General features: G+C 46.7%; 1 protein-coding gene across 2 annotated transcripts in view; it reads left to right on the forward strand.

Moving 5' to 3' along the window:
- The window catches only part of NAA25 (N-alpha-acetyltransferase 25, NatB auxiliary subunit), a 561072-nt gene that overhangs the window by 94339 nt on the left and 447173 nt on the right, over positions 1-19560 (forward strand). For both annotated transcript variants that reach the window (XM_069214819.1, XM_069214820.1), the window contains exon 8: positions 15372-15483. In XM_069214819.1, the coding sequence (XP_069070920.1) occupies positions 15372-15483 (112 nt within the window). The remainder of the gene's footprint in view (positions 1-15371; positions 15484-19560) is intronic.

Below are 19560 nucleotides of genomic sequence, written 5' to 3' on the forward strand. Positions count from 1 at the left end.
AGGTGGACACGGCAATTGAGAAACTGAAAAAGGACACTGACACTGCTAAAGCCATGGGCGCACTCTACTCCCCGCAGAGCAGAGGCACTTACAGCACCTTCCGCAAGACAACCTTTAGAGAGGGGTTTCGGGGTCAGGCCACACAAGCCAGCACCTCACAGACAACACCGTCCAGCTACCAGGGACAGTACCAGAGGGGAGGCTTTCGGGGCCAATACAGAGGACAATTCCCTAGGAATAGGGGAAAATTTCAAAGCCCCAAAACCCCTACAACCAAGCAGTGACTCACATGTCACTCATCCCCTCCACACAACACCAGTGGGGGGAAGAATAGGTCAGTATTACCAAGCATGGGAGGAAATAACTACAGACACTTGGGTCTTAGCAATTATCCAACATGGTTATTGCATAGAATTTCTACAAATCCCTCCAAACATACCACCAAAAGCACAGAAATTATCAAAACAACATTCAGACCTTCTGGAAACAGAAGTTCAAGCATTATTGCAAAAGAACGCAATAGAACTAGTACCAGAAACACAAATAAACACAGGAGTTTATTCACTGTACTTCCTAATACCAAAAAAGGACAAAACACTGAGACCAATCCTAGACCTCAGAACACTAAACACCTACATCAAATCAGAACACTTTCACATGGTCACGCTACAAGAGGTGTTACCATTGCTAAAGCAACAGGACTACATGACAACCTTAGATCTCAAAGACGCGTATTTCCACATACCAATACATCAGTTGCACAGGAAATACCTCAGGTTTGTATTCAAAGGAATACATTACCAATTCAAAGTATTGCCGTTTGGTTTAACAACCGCGCCAAGAGTCTTTACAAAATGTCTAGCAGTAGTGGCTCCACACATCAGAAGGCAGCAAATACACGTATTCCCGTATCTAGACGACTGGCTAATCAAGACCAACTCACTGACAAGGTGCTCACACCACACAAATCAGGTCATACAAAACCTCTACAAACTCGGTTTCACCATCAACTATGCAAAATCGCACATTCTGCCGTGCAAAGCACAACAATACCTAGGAGCCATAATAGACACAACAAAAGGATTAGCCACTCCAAGTCCACAGAGAATTCAAAATTTCAACAAGATCATACAACGCATGTACCCAACACAGAGAATACAAGCAAAAATGATATTACAACTCCTAGGCATGATGTCCTCATGCATAGCCATTGTCCCGAATGCAAGACTGCACATGAGGCCCTTACAACAGTGCCTAGCATCGCAATGGTCACAAGCACAGGGTCACCTTCTAGATCTGGTGTTGATAGACCGCCAAACATACCTCTCGCTTCTATGGTGGAACAGTATAAATTTAAACAAAGGGCGGCCTTTCCAAGACCCAGTGCCACAATACGTAATAACGACAGATGCTTCCATGACGGGGTGGGGAGCACACCTCGATCAACACAGCATACAAGGACAATGGGACGTACATCAAACAAAACTGCACATAAATCACCTGGAACTGCTAGCAGTTTTTCAAGCACTAAAAGTATTCCAACCAATCATAACTCACAAGTACATTCTTGTCAAAACAGACAACATGACAACAATGTATTATCTAAACAAAGAGGGGGGGGACACACTCACCGCAGCTGAGCCTTCTAGCACAAAAGATATGGCGCTGGGCAATTCACAACCACGTTCGCCTAATAGCACAGTTTATTCCAGGGATCCAGAATCAACTTGCAGACAATCTCTCTCGAGATCACCAACAGGTCCACGAATGGGAAATTCAACCCCAAATTCTAAACACTTACTTCAAACTTTGGGGAACACCTCAAATAGACTTATTTGCAACAAAGGAGAACGCAAAATGCCAAAACTTCGCATCCAGATACCCACACAGGCAGTCTCAAGGCAATGCCCTATGGATGAACTGGTCAGGGATATTTGCGTACGCTTTTCCCCCTCCCCCTCTCCCTCTCCTTCCATATCTAGTAAACAAATTGAGTCAAAACAAACTCAAACTCATACTGATAGCACCAACATGGGCAAGGCAACCTTGGTACACAACACTGCTAGACCTATCAGTAGTACCCTACGTCAAGTTGCCCAACAGGCCAGATCTGTTAACACAACACAAACAACAGATCAGGCATCCAAACCCAGCATCGCTGAATCTAGCAATCTGGCTCCTGAAATCCTAGAATTCGGACACTTAGACCTCACACAAGAATGTATGGAAGTCATAAAGCAAGCTAGAAGACCATCCACTAGACACTGCTGTGCAAGCAAATGGAAAAGGTTTGTTTGCTACTGCCATCAGAATCAAATTCAACCATTACACGCATCTCCAAAGGATGTAGTGGGCTACTTACTACACTTACAAAAATCGAACCTGGCCTTCTCTTCCATTAAAATACACCTCGCAGCAATATCTGCATACCTGCAGATTACCCATTCAACTTCACTATTTAGGATACCTGTCATTAAAGCGTTTATGGAAGGCCTCAAAAGAATTATACCACCAAGGACACCACCCGTTCCTTCATGGAACCTCAACATCGTCTTAACAAGACTCATGGGTCCACCCTTTGAACCTATGCATTCTTGCGAAATACAATTCCTAACCTGGAAAGTTGCATTTCTCATCGCCATCACATCTCTAAGAAGAGTAAGTGAAATTCAGGCGTTTACAATACAAGAACCTTTTATCCAACTACACAAAAATAAGGTAGTCCTAAGGACTAATCCTAAATTTTTACCGAAGGTTATTTCACCATTCCACCTAAATCAAACAGTAGAACTACCAGTATTCTTCTCACAGCCAGATTCCGTAGCTGAGAGGGCACTACATACACTAGATGTCAAAAGAGCATTAATGTACTACATTGACAGAACAAAGAACATCAGAAAAACTAAACAGCTATTTATTGCATTCCAAAAACCTCATGCAGGAAACCCAATATCAAAACAAGGTATAGCCAGATGGATAGTTAAGTGCATCCAAATCTGCTACCTTAAAGCAAAACGACAGCTGCCCATTACACCAAAGGCACACTCAACCAGAAAGAAAGGTGCCACCATGGCCTTTCTAGGAAATATTCCAATGCACGAAATATGTAAGGCAGCCACATGGTCTACGCCTCACACGTTCACCAAGCACTACTGTGTAGACGTGCTATCTGCACAACAAGCCACAGTAGGTCAAGCCGTGTTAAGAACCTTATTTCAAACTACTTCCACTCCTACAGGCTGAGCCACCGCTTTTGGGGAGATAACTGCTTACTAGTCTATGCACAACATGTGTATCTACGGCGACAGATGCCATCGAACTGAAAATGTCACTTACCCAGTGTACATCTGTTCGTGGCATCAGTCGCTGAAGATTCACATGTGCCCACCCGCCTCCCCGGGAGCCTGTAGCAGTTCGGAAGTTAGCTTAAGCTTTGTACATTTGTAAATATATTATTTAAACCTTAAATAGGTACATACTTAGTCACTCCATTGCAAGGGCACTATTACTACAACACAACTCCTACCTCACCCTCTGCGGGGAAAACAATCGAAGATGGAGTCGACGCCCATGCGCAATGGAGACAAAAGGAGGAGTCACTCGGTCCCGTGACTCGAAAGACTTCTTCGAAGAAAAACAACTTGTAACACTCCGACCCAACACCAGATGGCGGGCTGTGCACAACATGTGAATCTTCAGCGACTGATGCCACGAACAGATGTACACTGGGTAAGTGACATTTTCATTTCCCCCTCCTATTTCACAGATGTCAAGACTGCCATCCCTCGATCTGTATTGTTCTGCTGTCCATTCAGCTGTTTTGCTTCCCCCTTACTTTTTTTCTCTTTTATTTACTGATTCAATTTTGATCGGAAAACATAATAAAAAAAGTACTTTCATTATTTTATAGGGGTAGGCATTCTCCCTGTGTGCGCCTACAAAATCATGGCCAGACATGTTATAGACCTTTTTTCATTTTTTTAAAATCATAGATGCTGTGCAGCATGACTAGCCCCATTTGGCATAGACTATAGGCCCCAAAGTTGAGACAATGCTTGTGTTATTTCCTTTTGTTAATCTTCCTGTAGGCCTCATTGCATCCTTTGGATTTCCATTCCTCTCTCATTTTTATTAGGTCTTGTCGGCGTAATGTAATTAAAAAAATCATAAATAAAAAATATTTACTTAGAGATGCTTTAAATGGTTCACATTTTTGTTGTGGATAGAGGAAGAAGGTAAATGTAAGTGCTTTAGTTATATACAGGGTCACTGGAATTATGTGGCAGAAAAAGGACCAAATTATGAGGCAGGGTTGGCCAATTTATGAGGCAAGAAAAGTCCAAATAGGCATTTACAACGCTAGTAGCTCTAACTCTCGCGGATGTGAGACCTATTGCATTGCTAATGTTTGTTTCTTTTGACTCTCCCCTTCTTGCTCCATGACGCTTTGAAGTTCCATAGATCATGACCAGTGCAATCTCGTTCAAAGGTATTAGAGCATGCGTCACATTTTTCACACTGTTTAGTTTTATATAGTGCAAACTTGACCCAAAGGTTTTGGAGTGCTTTACATGAGCACAAGTCACGTTACTCAAGGACATATTCATTTTTGGTAGGCGCAGGGAAATTAAGTGACTTGCCCAGAATCACAGGATGTTGAGCAAATGCTGAGACTCGAACCTGATTTTGCAGCTCCAAAGTCAGCAGCTCTGGTGGTTACTCCCCATCCTTTCAGTTTGTCCTTCCCGTTCGCGCTTTATGGCTTTAAAAAATCCCTTGTAATTGGTAAATGCTTTAGTTTAAAAAAAATAAAAAAAAACCTGGATTCATCAAAGCGGGAGAGCCGTTACTACAATATTCACTGCACTCAGGGAAACTGGCCCCATAATGTTTTGCGTGGCATTCTTTTTTACAAAACATTTTTGCTCATAACTCAGGACAATTGGACCACCTTGAAAATGTTCAACAGGAGGTACTCTTTATATGTACCCATTTCTGGGTCCCCACACTAGGTTAGTGGGGACCCCAAAATAACCCCACCCACCATTCAGTGTCTTTTTAAGCTCTCTCATGGCTGGAACTTTTGCTTTCCACTCACTTGAGTGGAAACTAGTGATTACAGACCTCTGTGCGAACTGTGAATTTGTGGAGGCAACATAGTGCAAGGAAATGTCCCCCAAGAGCAAAATACAAATCCCCAACTCCCCAGCCCCAGGATAAGAACAACAAGCCTCCACATCCAAACCAACCATCAATCGTACAACTTTCACCCAATCAGATGTACAGTTGTCGCAGAGGGAGGTGCCTGCAGGCAGGTGCCTCTTTGCGTCACTTCTCACCATCCAGGGCAAAATAATGTATCCCAGCCCAGACTGCAGGTGGAAAGGCCCAGCTAGGAGCAGGGCCTTTCTCTGTTGTCCCATCAGCATCCAACATTTTCTTTCACTACCACGCACTACCTGGTGTCGAGTATAGAGTTCTCAAATAAGTTCATCCGTTGTACTGGGTGTCACCTGCGGACAGGAAACTCCTGAGACATGTGAGGAGAGCGAAGTGTGATCTGTGTTAGAGTCCTCCATTTCCGCATCTTCCAGTTCCATTGCTGGATTAGATCTCGCTCCGCTAAGGGCTGCCACCTCTTCCTCCACTTTCTGGCACTCCTGCAGTGCCTGCGAGCAGGACGGGCCGGTCTGCGCTCCTGCAGTTGTTTTCCTTTGCGAGGACTTCATGTCTCATTCGAAGCTGCGCCTGGAACACCATGGCATACTTTATCCCCAGTTTCCTAAGTAGTTTCTTAGCTTCTGTGAAGGAGGTCTGTTGCTTTTGCACCTCTCTTGTAAAGTCAGGGAAGCTCATTCTTTTCTGATTCTCCACAGTGAGGCTCCCCTTTGTGCGGGCTTCGGCCAGAATATGGTTACGATCTTCAAAGTGCAATACTTTGGCTATTACCGGTCTAGGGCCTGCTCCTGGCAATGGGGGCTTGACTGTCAAGCTTTGAGCTCTTTCTAATGCATAGAATGAGGAAAGGCCCTCCAGTGCTACCTCATTGCAAAGCCTGTTCGCCAGGAAGCCGGTCATATCTACACCAGGGCACTCAATCCGTTCAGGCATTCCTATGATATGGATGTTATTTCGTCTGGCCCTGTTCTCTGCATCCTCTGCTCAGAATTCTAATGTTTCTACCTTCCGTACTAATGCCTTAAGCCTCTCTTGCATATTGGTAATATTGGGGCTACGGTCGTCTACCCTCCTTTATGTGGTGCTAATTCTCTCAGCCAAGCGGCAATGATTGTCGCACCTGAGCTCCAGGTCTGTCAGCTTGGTGTCAATTTTAAGCTCAAGAGCTTCACGTGATGCAGCTATGGCTTGGAGGATAGTGTCCAAGGTTGTAGCATGGCGGCCTCTGTGCATGGGCTTTACAGTCAAGGCTGTTGCCTGCATAGTGGGTTTTGCTTTCCTGTTCTCCTTTTTGGATTATTTGTCCATTGTGGTTAGGGTGATGGTGGCCGTAAGCAAGTTGGGATCCCTGTAGAGGGACTCAGCAATTGTGTCCAGTGAGTAGTTTAAGCTGCCAGGCAAGGTTCAATAATCAAGTTGCTTCACCTTCCCTTCAGATGCCTCAGGCAAAAAGGCAGTGGGGGCCCTTCTCCTGCTCTGTGCATGCCCTTAGTCTTTGTTCTGTTGTTAAGTGCTAGTTCCTAGGTGATTCGTGCAGTGCAACAACCGGGAGAACACCCCAGAGCCTACTCATGGAACTTTTCACTACCATCCACTTAGTACTAATATGCCGGGGTGCTGGGATAAGTAGGATTTGTGCATGCGCTCCTTTTGCTGTAAGTTGCACCCCACTCATGAACCCCAGGGCAGCCAGCCCTGCCATAGCTGGAAGGGTGCTCTAGCCTCTGTATCTTTCCTCTCCCATGTGCCCTGCAATCTTAAAGCCACAAAAAAGAGCCCTGATATTCCTGCCTTTGTAAGTCTACCCTCTCATGTGCTCTGCAGTATTAACCCCTTCGCTGCCAGGCCTTTTCCCCTCCTGTGCCGAGCCTTTTTTTTGGCTAGTTGGGGCAGTTTGTGCTTAGGCCCTCATAACTTGTTGTTCACATAAGCTACCCACGCCAAATTTGCGTCCTTTTTTTCCAACATCCTAGGGATTCTAGAGATACCCAGATTTTGTGGGTTCCCCTGAAGGAGACCAAGAAATTAGCCTAAATACAGTGAAAATTTAGTTTTTTTCAAAAAATTGGGGGAAAAAGGGCTGCAGAAGGTTTTTCCCCTGAAAATGGCATCAACAAAGGGTTTGCGGTGGCAAGATCACCATTTTCCCAGCTTTCAGGAACAGGCAGACTTGAATTAGAAAACCCAATTTTTCAATACAATTATGACATTTTACTGGGACATACCCCATTTTTACTATTTGTTTTGTGCTTTCAGCCTCCTTCCAGTTAGTGACCGAAATGGGTGAGAAACCAATGCTGGATCCCAGAAAGCTAAACATTTCTGAAACGTAGACAAAATTCTGAATTCAGCAAGGGGTCATTTGTGTCGATCCAACAAGTGTTTCCTACAGAAAATAACAGCTGAAATAAAAAAATATTGAAATTGAGGTAAAAAAACAGCAATTTTTCTTCACGTTTTACTCTGTAACTTTTTCCTGCAATGTCAGATTTTTTAAAGCAATATACCGCTACGTCAGCTGGACTCTTCTGGTTATGGGGATATATAGAGCTTGTAGGTTCATCAAGAACCCTAGGTACCCAGAGCCAATAAATGAGCTGCACCTTGCAATGGGTTTTTATTCTATACTGGCTATACAGAAATTCATTTGCAGAAATATAAAAAGTGAAAAATAGGTATCAAGAAAACCTTTGTATTTCCAAAATGGCCACAATATAAGGTGTTGAGAAGCAGTGGTTATTTGCACATCTCTGAATTGTGGGTGGGCCTACTGCCAGCGAAAGGAAATTCCCCAAAACACTATCTGGACACATCAAAATTATCAAATACAAAACTACCTGTTTTTTGCGGGGGCACCTGCGTTTTTGGTCCTGGGCTCAGCAGCCTTCTAGGGAAACCTACCAAACGCAGACATTTCTGAAAACTAGACAACCGAGGGAGTCCAGTGAGATGTTTTCTTACCCAGAATCCTCAGCAAACCTCAAATGTAGCTAAAAATAAATCTCATTTTTCCCACATTTCAGTGAGGGATCACCGCACTGGTACACATTTCATACCACCCAGTGTTCCCCTCAGTCTCCTGGATACCTCATTTGTGTAGGTGGGCCTAGTGCTTGTGAAAGGGAAGAGCCAAAAACATGTCTATATTGTGGGGGAACCAAAGGGTGTCCAAAAGGGCAGTTTGCAAAAAAACATTTTTAGGCTGACAAGTGGAGCAACATTTTTATTGGTATAAATGAGACAATGCTGGGTGGTAGGAATTTAGTGGATTCCTGTAGATTCCAGAAGGTTCCATCACAAAAACGTGGGAAAAATGTGTGATTTCCAGCAAAGTTGGAGGTTTGCAGGGGATTGAGGGTACAACAGTGGTGCTGGGTGCATGTGCAACACACCACCCTGGAATCACCCAGATGTTTAGTTTTCAGATGTGTCAAGGTCTTGTGGATTTTTCTAAATGGCAGCGTCCCAAAGTCCATAAAGTGCAGCCCTCACCATTCCAAGTGGGACGATTTTGAGAGTAAGCCAAGCTCTCATAGCCCAAATGTAAAACTAAAACCCAAAATAATCAAATGTCTTCTTGCTTGCTGTGGGATAAGATGTTTTAGAGTGCAGGGAAGAGCTGAAAGACTGTTTCCCCCTTCAGTTGAGGTGGGGGCGTAACCAGGCCCATACTGGTTGATACCCACGACCCCAATTTTTTTTTGGTTTTTTTTTAATTCCCTGGCATCTGGGGTGTGGATCCGAGGTAATTGCCCCATCTGCCCACTGGTGGGCAGAACAACTTTGGCCCCATTTATTTGGGGTGGGAGTATGGCCATACCCCACACTCTTATTTTTGAAAAAAAAAAAAAACTTCCCTGGCCTCTGGTGTGCTTTCTGCCCCACCTTGGGGGCAGATGGGCATTCCAAAAATAGGCCCATCTGTCCCCAATGGGGGGCAGATATGGCCAACAGTAATGTGCCCCCATGGGGTGCGACCCTTACCTAAGGGGCTGCCCTCTAAAGAAAACACACGCATACACACACACCAATCCCTGGTAATAGGCCGATCTGTATCCAACCCTGTCCCCCACCCCCCTGGAGCGACCCTTGCCTAAGGGGTCCCTCCCCACCTAAAAAAAAAAAAAATCCCCAAAAAATGTATCCCTGGCGCCTAGAGGCTTCTGCCCCCTCTGGGCTAAGGGGTCGCTCCCCTTGCGTGACATTGGCAAAAAAAAAAAAAAAAAAATCCCTGGTGCCTAGTGGTTTCTGCCCCCCTTGGGGGCAGATTGACCTAACAAAGATTGGGCGAAATGGTCTAACTACAATTTTTTGAAATACGAAATGGGTCGCTCCCCATCTGAAAAACAACAACAAAAAAATCCCCGGTGCCTAGTGGTTTCTGCCCCTCTTGGGGGCAGATCAGCCTAATTAAAATATGCTGATCTGCCCCCCAGGGGGACAGAAATGGGCTAAAATAAATTTGCCTCCCAGGGGAGCAACCCTTGCCTAAGGGGTCGCTCCCCACCTCTTTAAAAAAAAAAAAAAAAAAAAAAAAAAAAAACTACAATTTTTTTTTATCCCTGGTGCCTAGATGTTTCTGACCCCCCCCCCAGGGTTGCTCGCCTTATGCCAATTTATTATATAAAATAAATCCCGGGTTTCTAGTGGGCATTTTAGCAGCCGGATCGCTTCGCAATCCGGCTGCTAAAATGCTCAGAGAGACTTCAAAGGGAAGGAAATTCATTTCCTACCCTTTGAAGCCTCTCAGGCCTCCTCCACGTGATCGGAAGAGAAATGCTGAGCATTTCTCTTCCGATCGCATGGGAGGAGGCCTCTGTGATGGTCAGCGCGCGATCGCGTGCTGACATCACAGGGGAGTGTGGGGGGGTCGGGGGCTGTCGGGGGTGTGTGTGCCCAGGACATAGTGGTTATGTTTTGGGCACACGAGCACTGTGCCGCAGGACGTAACAATTACGTCTGCGGCACAGAACCGGTTAAAGGTCCAGTGTCTTGCAGTTACTTGTGCTGCTTCAGACGCTCACCTGTTGGCAGAATCTGCAAGTGAGCTGCCTAACGCTCATCTAACCAGCAGCCGCCAAGCTAGTGGAGCAGATACAGGCCCTCTCCGCAGCTCATGCTCATGGCCCAGCCACGATTGATCCTGCAGGAGCCTCCACACACTTAAGGCTTCAAACACCTATGGGCCTCCAGCCGCAGCAAGCTGTGCCGTACCCAGGAGTCCCACAAGATGAGTGCCTTATGAATTCTTGCCATCCGGCACCATTTCCAGACCTTTCAGTGGCGCCCAGTCCTTCGCAACCAACTCAGTCACTGGGTCTGGTTGTGTGGCAATTCTGCAATGTTTGGTATCAGGGCCCGGTCCCTTTGTGCTGATATCCTCTTTTTGTAGTAGAGCACCGTTGATCTACCTCTGTCCTGCCCCAAGCCTCTGCTGGCTGCCATTTTGTTGAAGACTGCTATGCCGAATGCAATGTGGCCTTTCCTGTTACTAACCAGGAGGGGATTTCAAACGTTCAGACTTCATTCTCTGGACATCAGGGTGATTGCGGGGGCCAGATCTGTGATATGTTGGGATGGGGGCAGGTTATGGGGGGAAGAATGGGCCCAGATGGGATAGTTCAGCCAGGAGTGCCGCTACCTGCATCTCACAGCATCGGCGTCAGGCCATGGCGCCCCACAGAATCCCCAGTATTATCTTCGCCAACAGTCGAGCACTCATACACTGCTGCCACGTGAGACCTGAGTAACGTATTTATCCCCATCTGGCCAGACACCCTAGAGCTGTTCGGAGCAACTAGGGACAGTATCAGCGGTGAGGGCCTCTCTCCCTGGAGCAGCCAGGCCAATATTCAGCCCGACTTATCTTCCTCTCTATGGAGTCTCTGCCAGTACTTCCTCCAGGTGTAGGTGGTCAGTCAGTCCCACATTTCCACCACTCTATGGTGCACTACAACAAGTTTCCCATTGTCTGCTTGTGGGTTAGGCTCCCAATGCTAGAGATGAGCCAAAGCCTGTTCCTCCTTGGTGAGGTCCCTCTGTAGCCTTCGTCCGATACCGCTGACTCTCGACAGGCAGTCGCCCTGCACCCACAATGTTTAGAACCCCCCATTCTGTACCACGGCATGCTGTGGATTCCTAGTTGGATTTCAAGTATTCTGCCAGCACCTCATGAAGCTCCTCATGGAATACCGGATCTTGCAGTACCTCAGGGTGGAGACTCCACAATGGGACTGCTGGCCTCACAGTGTAATTTCCGTATTCCAGAAGTAATGGTGCATGAGCCGACAAACTGGGACTGATACTAAACCTTCCGAACATACAGTGCACACGCCTCAGTCACCAGAAATCTGTCCAACCAACTGTACGCCCTGTGTGTAACAAGAAAATACTTTGGCTGACAGATGCAGTTCATTCTAGATATCCCTGCAGCCCACTTTGTCCCTCAACTCTGCAAGCTTAGCTGTCATGTGTGGCTTAGTGCCAGGCAGAGGAGTGTCTGTCCAGCATGCCGTACAGCACACAGTTAGTCACCGCTCCATAAGATTGGCATTCCCACTTACTTGCATGAGCTCCCCTTCCACCACTGTTAAAACATTTTTTTTTAAATAATAATAAAAAAAAATAAAAAAAAGTGCCTTCATCTGTCTTAGGAGCTTGCCCGTTAAGGAGACAGACCTCCACCCGATCTAAAGTTCCATGGACAATGAGGAAATCCCGTTCAACATAAGCCCTTAAGCTACAAACCCAAAATGGAACTTGTGGTGCAATCCAAATGGAGACCCCTCAGGCATAACTGGAGTAAGCGGAGGAGAAAAACTGTCCTCTCCTCTTTTCTTGGAGCTTCTGAGCCTCTGCCTCAAATGAATGTCTCCTGCAACATGGCAATGTAGATGCTTCAAGACTCTGGAAACATCAAAGACAGGACCTCGCCAGGAAAAATAAAAAAAAGTTTATTTTAATGTGACACGGCTACTGTGACTTGCAGAGCCAAATTCAAGAGTCCCAATTTGCAGAACTTCAACACAATCTTTTATCCATAAAAACCACAAAGGCGTAACCAGGCGTGACATATATTGTCCAATCATTATTCGCCACCTGATGAATTTCTTGAATATTACAACTGAAACTCCAGCTAGGATTTCATAACATTGTATATAAGGTCAAATAGGCAAAACAGTTACAAAAGTTACAAAATGATGGCCTACGTGTGCCACATGATGATCAGGGGTACGTTCCACTTTGATAAACCATATGTGCACAGGGAGATAGATGTCTTAATATATTGCTCAAGCTAGCATGCAAGAGTATATCATTGTGCTGTTTTCTTGGCAGACCTTGCATCAAAACTGCATTCCAAGTATATATAAAAACAGTAAACATGGTTCTTCAGAGTTATCAACTTATCGTTTACTCTCTTATCATTGAGTATCGCAGGGCCAGGAAATCCAACATAGATTCCATTCCTGGTGAAAAAATTGCAATTCTTCAGCAACGTGAAACCCCAACCTGCATAGGTAGGCATTCACTATGTACCTTTTAACAAACTTGTTGAGGCCCGCACATTCTTTGTCACCATACGTACATGTCACCCCATGGGAATCCTGTAGTGTCTCCCGCTGTCCCACCCCTCAAGAGCGGGGACCTTCCCCCAACCCCACTGGCCCATCATGTTTCACTGTAGACACGTGATTTAGCGCCCAATCAACTTTATGCTGCAAAAAACTCAGAAAACATCTCATTCCAGTAACCCTGAAAGCCTCCCCCTGGGTAAGTCGTCCTCCTCCCCCCCCACCCCCCTCCCAAGCCCAGTTCTCGACGGGGACCATATTGTCCAAGGGGTCCAAGAGGAAGAGATCAAATGTGCACCCCCACCATCAGAAGTATAGTTATTTCTCAGCCCCGTTCGTGTCGGGAGAGTCCCAAGTTCTGCAACATCAGGGAATCAAGGCACCTTCCCCTCTGGAGTGTCATTGACCACTCCTGAGGCGCTCTCATTTGAGGCTGCCGACGTCACCAGCTCCACCATTGCTCTTGCCACCTCTCGTTGCAACCTGATTCTCCACATCCAGTGACTCGTTCCAGCAGACCACTATCTTCCCCCCGACCGCCTGGAATTGAACCTGCGACCACTCTCATGGCCTCCTCAGCACCAGTGCCAGTATCACGGCCTCCTCCTGGACCTCTGACCAGTCCCACACCTCTGGGGATGTGAAGAAATAAGAGCACCCATCATGGAGTACCTTGAGTTTTGCAGGGAGGAGGAGCATATTGGTAAGTCCCATCGCTTTGTTTGGAAGAGGGGCCCAGGCAGGAGAGGCAGCACAACTGCTCCACCACAAAGACCGTGGAGAGGGCAGTCCCTGATAGCACACGTCTGATTCATTGTTCCAGAAATCATTTGGCGGCATCCCCCACAACACTCTGGGGAAAGCCACAGAGCACAGATCACTGCAGTAGGAGTGACTATGGCTTGCATCTCCAACTTGGATGTCTGCGTGATTAACATGGCAACTGCAGAACAAAGATTGTTCACCTTGTTCTGAAGCATTTGGACCTGCTGTTCTGTTTCCAAGGAGCGCTCTGCCACCTTCCTGAGATGGACCCCTCACCCCCTGTGTGTTTGGTGGTCACTGGGTGTATTAATGTCCTTGCTCATCCTGCAAGTGGTTCCCCAACTAATCGTCAGAAGGTTCAGCTGGAAAGCTTTGCTCACCCCGAGTTACAATATCTGTGGGCAGATCAGTTGCCAGAAACTGCAGGCCCAATAGCAAAATAGACCAGGATTTCCAATGAACACCCACCCCAGGTATGCAGGAGCAAGGCAAGCAACCTAACAGCGACGCAACCCACCATTCATTCTCCCTCACCTCACCAAGTACTCAGCATCCTTCAACAGTGACGTCCCTCAAGTGTTGCTATGTGCCAGTGAGCATCATACCCCACTGCTGCACTCCGGAAGTACCAGTGTCTGCTCCCCCGCAGTGCACACGTGACTGGCTTTTGGCAGCTAGGGCAATGAAGTTGCTGGTGTTGTTGGGCTCCCTAAGCAGGCGCACACAGTCAACAGGCTGCCGACTGGTCTCCAGAAGCCCACACCTCTGCAGAGCAGTCCCTTTGTAGGGCAAGAAAATCAGGGGAGGATAGGGTACCCTCAGGACCCAGATCCCCAGTTGGCAGGAGCCGCCCCTCAGCTGTGCCCAATACCCTCCTTAAGGGGCTCTAAAGTGGCCTCTGAGCCCTCACTCACAGGCTCTGTATTGTCCACAAAGGCTGCAGTACCTCCTGTCAAGGCCTCCCACAATCTCAGCTGAGGTTTAAAAAAACAAAAACAAAGAGTTGTGCTCAGTCCACACGGGCCTCCTCAGCAGGTCTTCACTGTGTTGTGAAGGCTGCAGTCTGAGCGCTCAGCTCCACCACTGTGCGAGCCTCCGCCGTCTGTCAGCATCTCCCGCTGTGTTAGTCCACAGTAAGAGGAGTCCTACGTGCTGCTTAGATTGTGGCCGCAGCTGCAAACGCTGAAGCCATGTCCGTGGTATTGGTTTCAGTGCAGCCTTAGATGCACACCTCAACCACTGCATGAGCCCCGAGCGGGCTCCCCAGCACCCATGGCCCAGGGTCTACCCGCAGCAGACCGGCAACAGTCCACGGTCCATCACACAGATGCTCTGAAGTCCTCTCCCACCAAGAGTGTATTGCCTTGCCTTCCCCCAGGTGAACTCGGCTCTGGTGTTGCCGGCTTTCCCAGAGGCAGAGGAGTATACCTCTGTGTGTCCTGCAGCAATTGCTGTCCTCGCCGACTCTGAAATCAGTGGTGTTGCGGCAGGATGATGAAGGATATTGTTGGAAGGTGGGTAGCTCCCGTTTAGAGCTGGCAGGCGGCCACCTTGCCAGCCACGACCCATCACCCCCCCCCCCCCAATACAGTAAGCTTTTTACCTATCTAAGGGTACCTCAGTGCAAAAAACGAAAATGTTTATTTTTATCTGTAGTGTTAGCAGAATGGATCTGTATACCTGCATTTGAGCCTTGATGGTGGGCTGCTTTATGACACCTTACCTACCTGTTGCACATTGTGAATTTTTGCAGATTTTGATTTCTAACTTCGCTTCTCTGTAAACCATATGAGGGATGTTTATGTAAATTAACATATTTAATGGACATGTTCTTAAGTTATTTTTTTTGCTTTTCAGAAAAGTTAACAAGTGAGCTGCAAAGTCGAGAAAACAAATGCATGGCTATGTACAAGAAGCTCAGAAAGTGGCCAGAATGCAACGCACTTTCGAGAAAACTTTTACTGAAAAAGTAAGATGGTGTGCTGAATAAGTATTGTGGGTTAGTTAATGGCAGCTAAAAGCAATCCTTAAAGGCTGAATGGGTCAGTTAAGTGGAATGACAAGCTTAATCAGCAGGCTTCCTTCATCTAGAAAATAGCAGATGTATCCTTCTAAGACTCCTTTTTTTACGTATACTAATATTTCTGTCCTAAACTGTTTTAGGGCTTAAGTATTTTCCCTCCCTTCTGTATCATGATTGGATGATGGATAGCTTTTTTAATTAACTAAATATTAAAACATAAGATGAAAATTAAAAAGGTACCTAAAGTTTTGCAGCATAAATCCTTTTCTGGATTCAGATGCTGTGGATTATTCCACCATGTAGTGATTGGGTCTAAAATTCTCTTTTTTTTTTTTTTTTTTTTTGCCCCTCTTTTGGATGTCATCGACCAGCATTTGGTGTTTGGTCGTCCCCTACATGACGTCAGATGGCGCCCGGAAGATTCTGTGCGTAGTAGTCCTCTTCAGATTCTTTTTTTTCCGCCGTTGGGTCTGGAAGCAAAAGGCGGAGCTCTGAAGTTTCAGACAATGTTGAAAAAAATCAAGAGAAATCAAGGTTTCTTTTTGGGAAGATCTCTCAGAATGAGGGAAGTGATGAGCGACCAGGAGAAGGAGAGCGCATCCCCAATTTGGGATGCCGACAAAATCCATACTTGGCAGGGGACTGAAGCAAGGTAGGGGTCATGGAAAACGCCCCCATTTAAATTCTGCCCAAACTGCCACCACAAATTTGCCCAGCATGACCTGCACAAAATCTACAACCTCTGCCTGCTAAAGACCACAGGGACGAGGGCTGCGAGGCCTGTGTCGCTTTTGTACCCAAAACTCTCTGGCATGTCGAAGGCAGAGAGAGCAACACCACGCATCAGTGCAGTGCCAAAAACATCAGGAGTCGCTAAGGGAACTAGGCCTATCTAGCGACGAAGAACAGACTGGAGGCGCAGATTTGACCCACAGAGGGTCGGACATTGAACTCCCTGAGGGGAGACGCCAAGAAAAAATGCCCACCAAAGAAATTGACGAAGGACGTTGAAAGAAGACACGAAAAGGTAAAGAGCCTGCTGAAATAATTGGTGGAGAAAATCCCAGAGAAGTTGTACCACAAGGGAGTGCCATCGGCAAGAAAGCAACGATCGAAGGCCAGCCATGAACAAGAGTGCCCCACGGATCCTAGACCAGGGATACCGAAGAAGGCTGGGCACGGAAACAGGGAAAACCCTCCACGGGGAAGAAACCCAGAGGTCTTTGGAGGAAGAACAAGCAACGCTGAAGAAACGACCATCAATGACACAAGACAATGGCAGCGCTCCTGTAGTGAAAAAATGAGTTCAACGATGCACTAAAACAATTCAGAATTCCACCAAAACCCTTTACAAGCATGGACATGAAGGAGTAGGAGACTCCGCTCGAGGCACCGGCAACCCCCGAACCTCATGAAGAAGAGGTGAAAGAGGAATTCTACGGCCCGAAGGGGAGGAAGCAACAGGGAGTTCCGAGGGTGACTGGAATGACCTTGAAACGGAGAGCCCAGAAGAGGAGGTCAACAGCTACCACTTGAAGCCTTCCGTGATGAAATCATATGCTACAACAGCCTAGTGAAGAGGGCAGCGGACATATATGGAGTACACTTAGAAGAAGAGAAGCAAGACTCCTGCTTCCTATTGGAATCCCTCATGCCATCATGCAAGGCAAACCTTTATCTCCCCATGTTTCCTAGCATAGTAGACCAGGGCTAGGAGGCCTTCAAAGGGGGTAACATCAAGAGTGGAGAAAAAATACAAACCCTGCCCAAAGGACCCCAAATACATCCAAGGGAACACAGTGGCGGATTCTCATCGTCACAACGCAAGAAGGAGGGGCAATGAACTCACCTCCACAGGCTTCCTGCTTGAAAGATAAAGCAAGAGGCTGGACATAATAGGGAGAAAGATAGAGAGGGAAGCAGCAACACAATGGGGTTAAGCGAACTCCAACGCCCTCCCAGAAGGGGACAAGAAAAGGGCAAAGGCCATCATCCATGAAGGCAAAACCATGACCAACGCCTGCCTAAAATCGCTGCTGGATGCCTCCACACAGCCAGCAGACAAATGTGGACAGGGACAACCCTAAAGAGACATGCATGGCTCAGAACATCCAGTGTCAAGCCTGAGGTACAGGCCTTCATCATAAACAAGCCCTTCACTGAAGAGGCCTTATTTGGCCAAGAGGTGGATGAGTCCTTGCAACAGATCGAAAAGGACAACAAAACAGTAAAGACAATGTGGGCACTACAATACAGAGGCAGTTTCAGAAGGGGAGGAAACACTATCAGCAGACCCACCCGAAGGAAAGGAGAACCTTTGCGCCAGGGCAACAGCTGCAGCAAATTACCCCCCCCCCCTTAAAAAGGGGGAGTACTCAGCAAACTGGCCAACAGATAGGGTACCAGCAATGGCAACACCCCACAAGACAGCCCTTTCGAAGGAGAGGGGAGAGCAAGGGGTCAACCACCCAGAGGAGGAGGAACAGCCAAATTACTCAGGAATGCCCTGAAGCCTACACACAACACCGGTGGTGGGCAGATTAGCACAACACCCACAACAATAGGAAGAAATTATTACAGACAATTGGGTTTTAATTGTGGTACGCCATGGCTACTGTATAGAACTCTCAAACTGACCACCACTGAACCCTCCAAAGAAAAATAGATATCAGAGAACAGATATGGTACAGCTAAAGAAGGAAGTGAAAGAACTTGTGCAAAAACAAGCAATAGAAAGAGTGCCACAAGAGGAATTAAACAAGGGAAACCACTCACCCTACTTCCTGGTGCCAAAACAAAACCTCACACTAAGGCCAGTCCTGGACCTCAGATTCATAAACAAATTCATCCATACCAAACATTTCAAAATGACGATCCTAGAGTAGGTAATCCTACTCATGCAAAAGGGAGACTACATGGCAACCATAGACCTCTAGGGCGCCTATCTGCACATATCGTAAACTAGGCACACAAAAGATGTCGAAGATTCATACTCAAAGGGGTTCACCACCAATTCAAAGTCTTGCTCTTTGGAATAAAATCAGCACCAAGGGTTTTGACAAAATGCCTAGCCACAGTCACATTTCTAAGTAGGAGCGGTTTTACGCATACCCCTACCTGGACGACTGGCTAATATAGTCACATACAAAAGCAAAATGGCGAAGGGTTACCCAAAGAGTGATCACAACTCTACAGGGGCTAGGAATCAGCATAACTTACAAAAAAAATCATCCCCAAAACCATAGCAGGAAAAGATCTTCCTAGGAGCCAAACGGGAGGCAAGGAAAGCACATGCTTCTCCTACCTAGAGGAGAGTTCAGGCAATCGCAGAGCAAACTCTCTTCTACCAGAAGGGGTGACCTCGGACAGTGAGGACAGTCATGAAGCTAATGGGCATGATGGCATCATGCATCCCCCTCATAACCACATGCTACCATTCCAGAAATGGCTAGACAACAAACTAGCCCAAGAAATATGGAAGTACCACAAGGGATCAACTTACGAACAGTCCACCTACCAAGGAGGGACAGCATAGAGACAGACTAAGCAGACAGGAAAGCAGCATACATGAATGGGAGATAAAACAAGAGCCTAGAAAAAATCTTCAAGACTTGGGGCACACCTAACAATCAACTTGTTCGTATCAGCAGAAAGCAAAAAATGCTAACTCTTCGCCTTCAGGTTCTTACCACCAGTCAAAGGGGACTGCCCTGTCACTAAACTGGTCAGGGAGATTGGCCTACGCTTTTCCTGATTTCCATTATACCGAAGGTACTGGAAAAGGCCAGGGAACCAGGGACTAACCTCATTCTAATATCCCCTCAGAAGGACAGACAAGCATGGTTTTCAAACCTACTCAAACAGTCCAAGGGACAGATGATGAAGATCAAGGTGGAACGGGACCTACCCATAATTTAAAATGGGTGAGTGTTCCGGAACCAGCAACACTCAATCTAGAATTTTGACACCTAAACCTACCAGCTAAAACCATGGAGATACTAAAGAAGGCTAGGAAACCAACAA

This window comes from Pleurodeles waltl, chromosome 11, assembly GCF_031143425.1.
Source record: "Pleurodeles waltl isolate 20211129_DDA chromosome 11, aPleWal1.hap1.20221129, whole genome shotgun sequence".
NCBI lineage: Eukaryota > Metazoa > Chordata > Amphibia > Caudata > Salamandridae > Pleurodeles > Pleurodeles waltl.